Source organism: Siphateles boraxobius, unplaced genomic scaffold, assembly GCF_051911475.1.
Source record: "Siphateles boraxobius isolate OS27281-9 unplaced genomic scaffold, OSU_SipBor_1 65, whole genome shotgun sequence".
Taxonomy (NCBI): Eukaryota; Metazoa; Chordata; class Actinopteri; order Cypriniformes; family Leuciscidae; genus Siphateles; species Siphateles boraxobius.
This window is the reverse complement of record NW_027509192.1, coordinates 9,536,357-9,548,870: the sequence shown is the minus strand read 5'-3', so window position 1 is coordinate 9,548,870 and position 12,514 is coordinate 9,536,357. Positions and strand designations below refer to the sequence as shown.

Below are 12,514 nucleotides of genomic sequence, written 5' to 3'. Positions count from 1 at the left end.
TTAATTTATATTTAGGCAAAAAAATACAGAATTTGTATATTTGCCATTTATCGGTTATTAGCCATAGCATGAAAATAATTAATTACCTGTTATTTTGCTTCTATCAAGCAAAATTGAAATATCAGTGCGTCCCTAGTTACAATTCAATGGATTAAAGTTAGCAACCATTAATATAAAAAATATTTAGTGCGTCTCACTTGTTACCAGCCCCAACTATCTATAATATTTTTCTTAATTTTTATTTTTACATTTTAAATTCAAAAGTAAACAATTCTCCCTTTCATTCTTTTCTATTTTAGCTTAACTGATAAAAACGGGTTATAATTATATATGCAAACATTTGTGCAGATTCTGCATGGGCCAACTGATGACTCATTTCTATAGTGAAGCTAATTAAGAATACAATATTTGTTTGGAAATTATTACATTTTTGGCCAGACCTTGTGCAAGAGAAGTGGGAATCTTCAGAGGAGTAAATAGAAGACAGAAGGAATCCAACATGTTTTAGAAATGGATCGAGAGGAGATGATGTTGTGTGTAAAGTAGCTTTCTACCATCTCACAAAGTTGGAAACGGAGGGTTGGGTATAACAGTATTATACTTTTGAACAGTTTACTCACATCTCCAGAACCGTCTTCAGCTGTTCTAGTTTGGATTTCTTCTCCTCGATTTCACAATCATTATGTAGGACCAGTTCTGCCAACAGCTGACGAGCAATATCCAGCACTTCCTGTAAAACATCACAGCTGAAAAATGTTAAAATCAAAGTTTTAAAATCGATACGTGCCTGTATGGGAAGCCAGAGTAATTGATAAAGTACATCGGAAATATTTTGGCAAACAGTTGTATGAGTCAGTGCCCGGACGGCTGAGTTCTGGATGTTTTACAGTTTCTTAATTGATTGTTATGATAGGATCAAATAGGCCTAGACATGAATCAATTGACCACATGGTAAATTTTCACACCCAAACCCAACAGCAGATGCACATGTGCATGACACCTCGACGAGTCTCATGGGTGCAGCATTCCAGATAACAACACTACATCTCTCTTAAAAAAAAAACAGCTCAATCCTGTTTAACTCAGTGATGCAAATAAATCATAAGGCTGCAGGGAAGCCTGTTCTGAAACAAACATTGTGTAAAATTGCTTGCACTTGTCATAGAAATAAATTAAATGCGTAGATCACTTGCGCTTCAAAACAGACCCACCTGGAGCTGTTTTGGTTTCTTCAGCTTGAGTTTTCCGGATTTATAGCCACCATATTTTTCGAACAATTCAAAAAACCTAAGAGAAATTGGATCGGTCATTACCAGAAAATAAAATTCTTAAATCATAGATATATCTTCGGTCCATTCACACCAAGGACTATAACTATGATAAAGATTTATAATTTTTTTTGTATAATAAAAACATCGAGCCAATCAGAATCTATCATGCTTTAAAGAGCTTGAGTATTTAAAGTGGCAGACCACAAAAGAGAATATAATAAATATTATAATAAACCGAGCCTTACTGTGCGTTGGTGTAAATGCTAATATAGTTATCGTTATAATTATAGTCCTTGGTGTGAACAGGCCTTTAAGCACTCAGAACAAGAGTGACAACTAGGGCTGGTCCGAATACCATTTTTTGAGGTTCGATGCTTCGGTAGTAATGAACATCGAATATTCGAAGCTTCGGAATCTCTATGGGCGTTTCTCAATATGCGTTCTTGTCTGTACTTGTGTTCTTGTGGACTTGTGAAACGTCATCATTCGCTGCCCAAGTACTGTCTCAATACACAAGTTTGCATTTTGGCAAGAACGGTTAAAAATCCCGGAAGTGTTCTTGACACGCCCATTTTACCGAGGATGCATCGGTTGGTAACTTGTGTGAACTTGACGGCAGATATATCCCAGCATTCATTTCGGCATTCAAGGAAGGAGCGTGGAGCAGAAAGGCAGAACAACAGTAAGTCGTTTTTCTACAATTTCGTATGCTATTTCATCACTAAATTCACTTCTGATAGCATTTGATGCGAGAAATATACTGTGTAGATTTCAAATATTGCCATTTTTACGAAAATTTATGGCGAATCGAAAATATGCTCAAACATTTTCGGTAGTGAAGAATCTCCATAAGCGCACGCGGGTGTAGCTAGCGAGCCAACTGGCCAGTCATGCTAAAAACCTGGCTGTTATCATCAATAATTCTTGTTATGTTTGGGTACTGAAGACGGCGCTGTGTGGGGGTATTGCGCAATACCAGCAAGAACACATCGCCTCAAACTGTCAGCAGCGTTCTGTGTGCTCGTCACCTTGTAAGTTCATTCTTCCAAGAACAACTAGCAAGAGCGTTCTCCCCAAGAACACAAGTCCGTTCTTTGCATTCTTGGTTTTGAGAAACGGCCTATATGTCTCAGACCTCCCAAGTCTCCCGGAAGTTCCGAGAGTCTCCCGCATATTGATAGCGGCTCCCTGATGCCCGCAAATTAGTTCAAATCTCCCGGAATCTAGAGTTCGCGAGCTCCAAACGGTGTAGCGCGCGCACGACAGAGAGGGAGACCGAGACCTTGCGTGTGTGTGCAAATGTGCGTGTGTCTGTCTGTCCGTTTGCATTTTGATTATTTCGAGAACCGTTCATCCAAACGACTTCACAAGGGAGTGCAGTGTCGTATTTGGTGCAATATAGATAGACAGGCGAGACGCGACACGTTCAGAATTAATAAACTGAGGAACAGCGCGAGCAGGAAGCGGCGTGCCTCACACGAGCAGAGCTTATATGCTCCGTATATATGATCCGAGAATGGACACTGCACTAGTGATATAAAACACACACACACACAGGTCTTTTAACTTAAGCAATATTTTTAATAAGGTAGTCTTATAATATTTTTATAAGACAAAGTAGGGTAATAAATGAAAACGAAATTTAAATAAATAATAAATAAAAACGAAATTTAAATAAATAAAAACAAAATTTCTCCTATATTTCGCAGTAGATTCATTTAGATTGATAATAACGGGTAAAAAGGATAATACATTTTGTTTCTATTACTCTATTTTCCACAATGTCAAAGCAACGCAGCTTAACCCAAAATACAAGCTCAGGGATGCACTTCTGTCCATACAAACTCTGCTGTTCTGCGCTCTAGCCAGAGAATACTCCCGTTGCAGGAACACTTTTAGTAGTCCAAGAAGTAGCTATAATGAAGTTATATGTTAAATATTATATTTCACCAGATTTTATAGTGTAAAACATATTCAAGCACGAATGAGAACCGTTTCGAGGGGGATGCCAGGTGTGCAAAAAAAAAAATATATATTTGAATGTCCCATTTTCAAATCGAATACCAACCCACCGAACGAATATTCGGGTCCAGCCCTAGTGACAACTGTATTTAGTTTTAGTGTGAAAGCAGCCTATCGGAATGTGTCACTTACAAGGCGTTCCTGACCTCCATCTTCATCTTCTGTTTGGGTGTACGGTCACCATGACGAATTACAGCAATAACACAACGAAGCTCCATCCTTCAAACAAAGATGACATGCCCCGTTTCAAAAGCAATGACACTAATTGGTTTTAATAATCCAGACTCCACAATAAAAAGCTATGGGAAAGAGAACTATATTCTTAGGATAAGAGTGGTAACCCACATGGTTCCTGAGGTAGTCGGGACAATAGGGATGTCCTCTGCTTCCATGGGGATGGACCAGGGAATGTGAAACTGAGGAGCCAGCTCTCGCATCACCATGTTCCTGAGGGAAATGCATCAAATATGAGCTAAAAATAACCAGAAATTATCTTATAAAATAAGAATGAGTACATCTCAGCTGAACAACGACACTATTCCTTTCTTTAGAGCTGCTTATAGCTGAATTAAGCTCCTTAAATAATTTGAGCAACCTTATTGCACAATTATTAAACTAGACTGAATCAACATTGAACTAAATTTAGCTGAATAATGACACTATTGTCTTCTTTAGAGCGTATTTTTAGGTGAACTATCCCTTAAACAGCTGAAAAACTGAAGAACTGTTCAACATTAATACTGTTATTTTCTTGTTACCTACCGTGAAGCTGATTTGAAACAATCAGTATTGTATAAAGCGCTATATATCAATAGAAAGTATGAAGCTGGCCTTAACTTCCAGCCCGCCAAGTATTTAGCTGGTTTAGATATGAGCTCAGCTGAAAAGTGCCCAAAACCACCCCAAATCCAGGGAGACCAGCAAACAAGTATGGTTTAAGATGGTTTAAGATGTTTTTTCAGCAGAGATGCATTTTAAATTCAAAACTTAGTTCATAAAAAGAAATGTTGTTTGATGATCATGTGTTGACTTTGCTAGAAAAGGTGAAATTGTTATATATTATGCAGTTACATATAGAAAATTTGATTTTCGAGTTACCACAGACAAGGCGGCAGCAACAGGGCTTCACCTACCCCAGAACTTTGGCACAATCATCATAGTACTTCATGGAGTTCTTTACAAAGCTGAAGCCATTAACGTCACAAACAAAAGAGTGGCCATTTGCTCGGAGGAGGTCAAAACCACACACTGTTTGCTGGGTTGGAAAAGACGTTATGAAACAAAAAACTCATTCATTATCATTCTTAACATTTAGCTACTGACAAAACACTGTGTTTTTCTTTTGCGAGGCTTACCTTAAACGCAAGACACACTTTTCTGGCCACGAGCTTCTCCATTGCGGTTAGCATCACAGGATAGCGGATCTCCTTCCCCTCACTGTCTCTCTCAACTTTCCCATCCAGAGCAGGAGACTTACGGGCCTCGGCGTGAGCATAATCAGGCCCTACTGTGTAAACCTAAAACATCCATCAGGAATAAACAATAAACTGTCCAGCCACCACATGATGTTTAGATAATTAGAAACTTAGGTACCTTAACATCTGTCCCATCTGTTGGCATGAACTCCTCGTAGATGTAAGATCCAGTCTTACGAACGGTACTTTCAGGAGAATACACACTGCTCCGACTGCCAATCTACAGAAGACGGTATGAGCTCCAGACCAAACAAATCTAAAGTTATTAAAAGTTAGTAGTTGTGTACCTTTCTAAAGAGACGCTGGCTGCCCCCACCGGCCGAGGTTGGGTAATAGATGTAGACGTTGTGGTCCTCGGCGGAGACAGGTTTCTCCACAAAAGGTTTATGAAACACTTCCCCGTTCACTTCCACATGGTCCTCGCTCTCCACCAGGTTACACTCTGATGTCGCAAAGTCAAAATGTCACAATCTTTTGCAATACAAAGAGTACTTATGCACACACTTATGAGGAACTTACAGGGGAAAAAAACTGCATATGGGTGTGGAACAAAATGACAGTGAATATATTAAAGGGTTAGTTCACCCAAAAATGAAAATTAAGTCATTAATTACTCACCCCCATGCTGTACCAACCCCGTAAGACCTTCGTTCATCTTCGGAACACAAATGAAGATATTTTTGATTAAATCTGAGAGGTGGATCACTGCTACATAGGCTGCCAGAGGGAATGAAACTTGACGGCCCAGAAAGTCATTAAAGAACATGTTTAAATATTCCATGTGCCTACAGTGGCTCAACTATAAGTTTATCAAGCGACGAGAATACTTTTTTTCCGGAAAAAAAAACATAAATAACGACTTTATTCGACTACTCCTTTTCTTCCTTGTGGGCCTGAGACGAGAGTTCAAGAGATTTCCACGACGCATGCGCGAGAACTGAACAAGAAGTATTAGAAGAAGAACGTCCTCTTCTCAGTTCTCGCGCATGCGTCGTGGAAATCTCTTGAACTCTCGTCTCAGGCCCACAAAGGAAGAAAAGGAGTAGTCGAATAAAGTCGTTATTTATGTTTTTTTTTCCGGAAAAAAAGTATTCTCGTCGCTTGATAAACTTATAGTTGAGCCACTGTAGGCACATGGAATATTTAAACATGTTCTTTAATGACTTTCTGGGCCGTCAAGTTTCATTCCCTCTGGCAGCCTATGTAGCAGTGATCCACCTCTCAGATTTAATCAAAAATATCTTCATTTGTGTTCCGAAGATGAACGAAGGTCTTACGGGGTTGGTACAGCATGGGGGTGAGTAATTAATGACTTAATTTTCATTTTTGGGTGAACTAACCCTTTAAGGTGATGTGTGTATATATATATATATATATATATATATATATATATATATATATATATATATAAAATGATGACAAAGGTAAATAACCTTTACCCTCTGGTCTGTCGGGGTCCCTGTTCAACACTGCATAACGTGGAAGGTCAATGCCTTCTTCCTGTAGAATCCTGTAAACTTCCCTCCTAAAGCCATGAGCATATAGTTATGTCTCAGTCAACTCTCTCCAAACGGGGTTAACTTGTCAAGATTATTTCAGAGGAAGATTTACCACACCTGTCTTGAATGAAATACTGCATGTTGAGGTCGTTGATGAGGAGGGGGTTTCTTAGTTTGGCATAACCCACTGCTTTGTCAAGGGGAAATCCTTCAAGATGAGAAAAAAAAATTGGTATTTTAATGTTACATGGTATAACAAGATTATCTATGGCAAGAGCTCTTTTCAGTCACTGCATTCTTTTCCTCCTGGTTATTTTCTTTTTTCCTTTGTATTCCACAGGACAACATATACTGCGCATTTGTGGTCTGCTCTCCCAATTTAATTTACGATATATCCCATTAATAATTCGCTGGAATGCACTAAGGACCTCTCGTTTTTCTCCCCGAATTCTCACGTCTCTTTCCAGGTTTGTTTCCTGTTGCCAACTATTTTCAATGAAAAGTAGCTGATGCCTGTTCAAAAAGTCGCTAAATGTCGCTAGATAAAGTCATATGCAAATTAAGTATATCCATGACGTCATCACATCGCATTTGCACTCTGTCTAGTGTCAGCCCTTTTCATTTGTTTGCATCTCACATTATGTATTTTAATAAGTCAAATTGCAAATAAAATATTCCATCTATATATTTATCAGTTTCTGTTGTCAGACAATGGGACGAATACGAGTTTGTGACTGAAACATGGCCCATTAAGACTACATTTACCAGCAGTCACTTCCAAGCTGCTGCCCTGGAGTAAAATCCTAATTTATAATTAAGACGCTGTCTAAAAAATGGTGTGTGATGTCAGATACCTTTGGAATGGAAGGAGATTAGGCAGTCACACAACGGCCACTTCTCCACCGGTTCACTGAGTATAACCTCCTCTGAAAAAATGACCACGGTGATGTACTCAAATTTACAGAGCCTCTCCATAATCTCAGTCATTGGTTTGGAATTTGATTTCTTCATCATGGAGCAGATCCCCACCACGATCTGACGCTCTGCCTAATAAAAGAAGACATCACATGATCATCACAATTCTACAATGATTATATCCATGAAAAGACCCCATTAATAGGAATATCATTGATTGATCCCTGGGCAATTCCGTACCTGATCGTCCTCCTCATCCTCTCCGTAAGGCCCTGAGATGTTCCTCATGTCTTTGTCATCCAGTTCTCTGCTTTCACCACCCTCACTTCCAATCAGGAACTTGGGGAGTCCGCTGTTGGACAATCCCTGTCCGCTTGACTTTGACATTTCTGTCGAGTCTCTGTCAAACAGTCAAATTCCCAGCACACCATCTTGTGCTGAAGCTCAGTGGTGGAAACATTAGATGAGGCTCCAGAAGTGACTTCAACGCTCAGGTTGACTTAGAAAATGATGGTGTGTTTAATCCTTACAGATTTGGTATCATCCTTCCAAAACCAGGAATATTTTGAATTTATGCGAATTTATTAATTTCTCTCAAATAATCTCTTCCTGCTCCTACCTGCAATAAAGTAAGATCCAACACAATATAAGTTCATATATTTATGCAACTTGTTAAAAATGTTTAGTCAGTAAGATTGTTTTTGAAATAAATGAATACTTTTATTCAGACATTTATAACGTTACAAAAGATCGATTTAAAATAAATGCTGTCTTTTGAACTTTCTATTCTGTTAATTTACAATATACAACAAAAGTTTAATTATACAATATTTCATTTATACAACTGGTATATGCAGAAATTAATACAATGCTGAAAAATTATTATTCTTTGTTATTTCAGGTTAACTATTGCATTAACTATGTTATGTTAACATATGTAACCTTTACCACATTTTCTTGAATATGTATTAATTTTGCAGATGTTTAATCTAAAATGACATTCAAAAGACTAGTAAAACAATGGCCTGGTTTCAGAGACAACGCTAAGATTAAGCCAGGATAAGGCCTTGAGACCTTTAAGTAGCTTTTATAAACATGCCAAAGAAAAAAAAACATTAATGGTGTGCATACAAGTTGCTTTCAGTTAAGAATGTTTAAACATGCATTTTAGTCTGGGACTAGCTTAAGCCTTGTCTGTGAAACCGGCCATAAATATTTACATTTTTAGGACAAAATGCGAGTGAAAACTTGCCACCAGAATTCTAGGACGTCAGTGCATTGCTACGTGTTTGCTAGAGTTTTGTGGGTGATTTTTAAGGTTTTGCTAGTGTATCATTCTTGTCCCTAGTGCATATGGAATTATAAAAGTATTGTTTGGCTTAGCAAGTGCCACTAATAATGCTAATAAAAATTCTTAAGTAGTCAAGCTAAAAAAGTCTTACAGTTACACTTGGCCCACCCTTCCCAGTATGCTGACTGAAAGGAAAAGAATGCACTGTTGCATACATATGCTGTTTCATATCATATTTCCATACCATGCTGATACACGCCATGCTAGCTATCCCTCTAAACAAACAGTGCGCTGTAGTTCAATCCAAACTATACTTGGGCTAGTTTTACACAATGTACGACCTCCCATCAAGCCATCCTGATATGAAGTTGATGTGTTCCTCTGTCATATTTTGCACTTTTTAAGAATACTACAAACTTCAAATACCAAACACTTTGCATGTGACTTAGGGCCCAATAATAGCCACAGGCCCCTGGCAGAGGTGAATCTGGGGGAGGGGTGAGACTCGGATCAAATGCTGAGGCCTGCGGCTTCCAAAGATAACTCATCACGCTGTGGACGTGTTGACAGCGAACATTAAGTTAAGAGGAAGCCGTCTACAGCGACCCAGGGTCAGGCAAAACACACACACAGAGATAAGCAAACTCATAAAAAGATGTTACTATCACTTACAGCTAAAGCAACAAAGGAACCAGAGTTCAATATCCTTTCAAGATAATATGAAGATATAAGCCTTTTGAAAGATTTTTGAACAACTTAACGGACACAACGTTGATCAGAAACAATGAAAAAAATGCCTGCAAAAACACCCTTGGGTAATGTGAAATTAATTTCACATTTCTGCCGCCTTCTGTTATGCAAACATGTCAAAGTAAGTAAGTGTTTAAGTGCATGTTGAATACACATACTATGTAAATGTCTACTATGTTTATTCATTTTTCATCCTTAAGTGTACAGATTTCATTATGTTTACATCTCTACGGCCCTGAACACACCCCTGCCTGCTATTGGTCAGACAATCAGATAGCCCCTCCCCCAAACACGTGCTATTGGTTGAGCTGATGTTGCTGTGTTGGGCTGGAGATTTTGGTGGCATTTACAGCCTCTCTCGTTGATCCAAACCTGCATGCATTTCTTCATTGCGTGGAACATAAAATTAAGATATTTAAAAATATATATATATTTTGTTCATAAAAGACAATAGTGGCCAAACTAGAGATGAAACAGTATGAAAATTTCATATTACGATTATTGTGACCAAAATGATCCCGGTTATCATATTATCACTATATTTTTAAAATGTGCTACAAATGTAAACAAAAAAAGGTACTGATACACAAACTGTAAACATTTCAAGTTTTACACTGAAAACCACCAAACAACAAATAAAATTAGCAGTAATGGTACTAGTAACCGTCAGGATTTTTTTCGTGGTTGGTATTTAATCAAACCGGTAACCGTTTCATCCCTAGTTTGGACCTCATTGACTTTTTTTTCCCCACAGAAGAAAAAGACAAACAGGTTTGGAACAAAATGGCCATGATGACTAAATGGCGACAGAATTTTCATTTTGGGGTGAACTGTCTCTTTAAGGCATCAGTTGTTTCCAAATCAGAGCAACTCAGTCAAAGCCACTGGAAGTCAAGCCTGCAACCTTTAGCCAAAAAAGTGTAGGCTAACAGCTAAAGTTAACGCTCCGGCTTTTCCTTTGTGAGGAAAAAGCTTATCATTTAGGGTAATGAATCGACAGCTGTTTGCTAACTTCAACATGTTTTACACTAAACAATACTTTCGTTGGGAACTAATATGGCGATTTTACCAAGATAAAAAAAAAAATTTATGAGAGAAGGCAAAGTATGGAATGAAGCGACAGGTAGAACTCATTTACAGCACTACCACCAGCAAATGTGTAGTAGTATTTAATAATAGGCATTATGTAATATTGAGTGATCTTGTATATATATTGTCTAAAGAAAATAAACAATGTCGATGTTTTCTTTCTTTGTCTTTTGGGGTTTTACCAATTAAAAAAAGACTTGAATGACTATGACTGCCATGCACTATGATGCTGATATAATGCATTTCAATTAAAAAACTTTCTATTCTATTGTAATTTCATCAAAAACAAAAAAACAAAAAAAAAGATCAGTTCTCTCCTCTCTATGGTTTCCAGATTTCAACAAATAAATTAGACTTGAATTTAATGATGTATGACTTCTGTGTAAGCCTAATAATGATAACGCTTTTTAATGAATAAAGGTAAACAAAATATAAAGATTTTAATAAATAAATCTATTCTTTCTATAGCTTATAGCGAAACAACACCAAATATAGAACATTTATTCACAAGATGAACGCAAAACTCTGAACGCTAGCCACTGACTTCAATGCCACGAAGGCTGAGTCACGTCATCCAAATTAGCCGTTACGCTTTTTCCAATGGTAAGAGCCACAGACCCTCTCATCTCCCAATAATAAGACCATTTCTGACTCAGTGCCAAATTCCGTCTTGCGTCATAGGAAACAAATCAGAGGCCAGAACATTTTAACATGCCAATATGATCCTATGATGAATCTAGCAGTCCAGTAGACACTTGCAGAGAGAGCCAATGACCTTTGAGATCATATCCTGTAAATTACTTTTATTATGACTGGGAGGATTGCCACCATTTAACAGGTTAATTCTGTCCTCAATTATTTATCATTAAGATATAGAAGATAAAAGCAGCACTGCAAAACCCTTGCGATTGTATACCAATGACTGAACGTGTCTATGATTTATTCATCTAAATATATAACCATGTTATTTTCTTGGAGGGAAAAATAATTTATTTTAAGTTATGAATATTTTGGTTTGCATTTATGTTGACAAATGATAAAGACTTTAGCAGACCTATTTTGTTACATTTTTGAAAAATGCAATTTATCTATTTACTTAAAGTTATGAATGTTTGCATTTGTTCTTGATGCAAATGAAGTGCAAGAATGTGCATGTATTAAAGTGAATGCTTTAGTGGAATCATTAATAATTGCGCAACTTATTAATAATGCAGTAAAAATTGAGAAACAGCAGAATATGAAGAGTGCTAAATTGCCCAACTGGTCCAAAATGGTATATAATTAACTAGCAAGTTAACCATTACCAGTCTATGGTAAGAATCATTGCTATCCTGGCTATAACGCTACTAGATAATAATAAAAAATCTAAAACATGGTGGGGGAAGGATCAAACTAAGAACATTAGCCATTCTTTTCATGAAGAAATGAAACTATCCATTTAAGTCTTTCTTTGGTCATTAACAGAGATTTGTTTCCATTTTCAGGACACTTTTCAGTTTCCCAGGCATGCACCTGGCACATACAGTACCAATCTCACAAATTAAATAACCAAAATAAATAAGCATGCCATGCAAAAGCACAGTGTGGAGATCTGATCTGCAGCTGTCAGACTGATGGCTGCATTTTAACACTGCCAGTTAAAAGTAGTCACAAGAGGCCAGGGAACACGGAGCCCGAATGCCATGCTGTGATGGACCAATGAGGAAAAGAAGTCGCAGCACAATGCACCTCATAACTGACAGCTCTCATGCATCTGTTTATGCAATAAAACATAACGACGAGTAAAAAGACAAGATATAAGACAAAAGTGAGTTATGGACACAAAACTAGTGATTATATTGGGCAAAACAGAATTATGAATAACGTTAGAGCATCCTCCTCTCATCGCATCGTATCGTATCGAATGACAAGTCAAGCAAGTGTTGCAGCGCTCCATCACTCAACCGACTTCATAAACTCAAGCAGCAGAATACATCTACAAACATACACTTTAAAAACAATAAACAGAAACGACTGCAACATGTAATGGTCTATACGTTACTTAAGGATACTCACTTGCTTGTAAGAGGAACTCGGTCGAGGACAGTGTTTGACTTCCTTGTTTGCTGTCAGTGTGAAACTAACGCTAGAGCTTCGCACAGTTCGCAGTGTGAACTTACCTTCAGAAAACATTTGACAGAAAAGCGCTGTCTTTCGTGCTCT

General features: G+C 37.7%; 1 protein-coding gene across 14 annotated transcripts in view; it reads right to left on the bottom strand.

The window, feature by feature from the left end:
- ppip5k1b (diphosphoinositol pentakisphosphate kinase 1b) overlaps positions 1 to 12,514 on the bottom strand; it is a 38,296-nt gene extending 25,782 nt beyond the window's left edge. For all 14 annotated transcript variants that reach the window (XM_077210762.1, XM_077210766.1, XM_077210769.1 and 11 more), the window contains exons 1-13: positions 12,368 to 12,514; positions 7,423 to 7,801; positions 7,122 to 7,314; positions 6,385 to 6,475; positions 6,208 to 6,293; positions 5,056 to 5,210; positions 4,887 to 4,988; positions 4,649 to 4,810; positions 4,427 to 4,548; positions 3,639 to 3,740; positions 3,426 to 3,512; positions 1,212 to 1,287; positions 621 to 730 (exon numbers count right to left, since the gene is read on the bottom strand). In XM_077210762.1, coding sequence (XP_077066877.1) covers positions 621 to 730; positions 1,212 to 1,287; positions 3,426 to 3,512; positions 3,639 to 3,740; positions 4,427 to 4,548; positions 4,649 to 4,810; positions 4,887 to 4,988; positions 5,056 to 5,210; positions 6,208 to 6,293; positions 6,385 to 6,475; positions 7,122 to 7,314; positions 7,423 to 7,569 — 1,433 coding nt within the window. In that variant the 5' untranslated portion in view covers positions 7,570 to 7,801; positions 12,368 to 12,514. The remainder of the gene's footprint in view (positions 1 to 620; positions 731 to 1,211; positions 1,288 to 3,425; positions 3,513 to 3,638; positions 3,741 to 4,426; positions 4,549 to 4,648; positions 4,811 to 4,886; positions 4,989 to 5,055; positions 5,211 to 6,207; positions 6,294 to 6,384; positions 6,476 to 7,121; positions 7,315 to 7,422; positions 7,802 to 12,367) is intronic.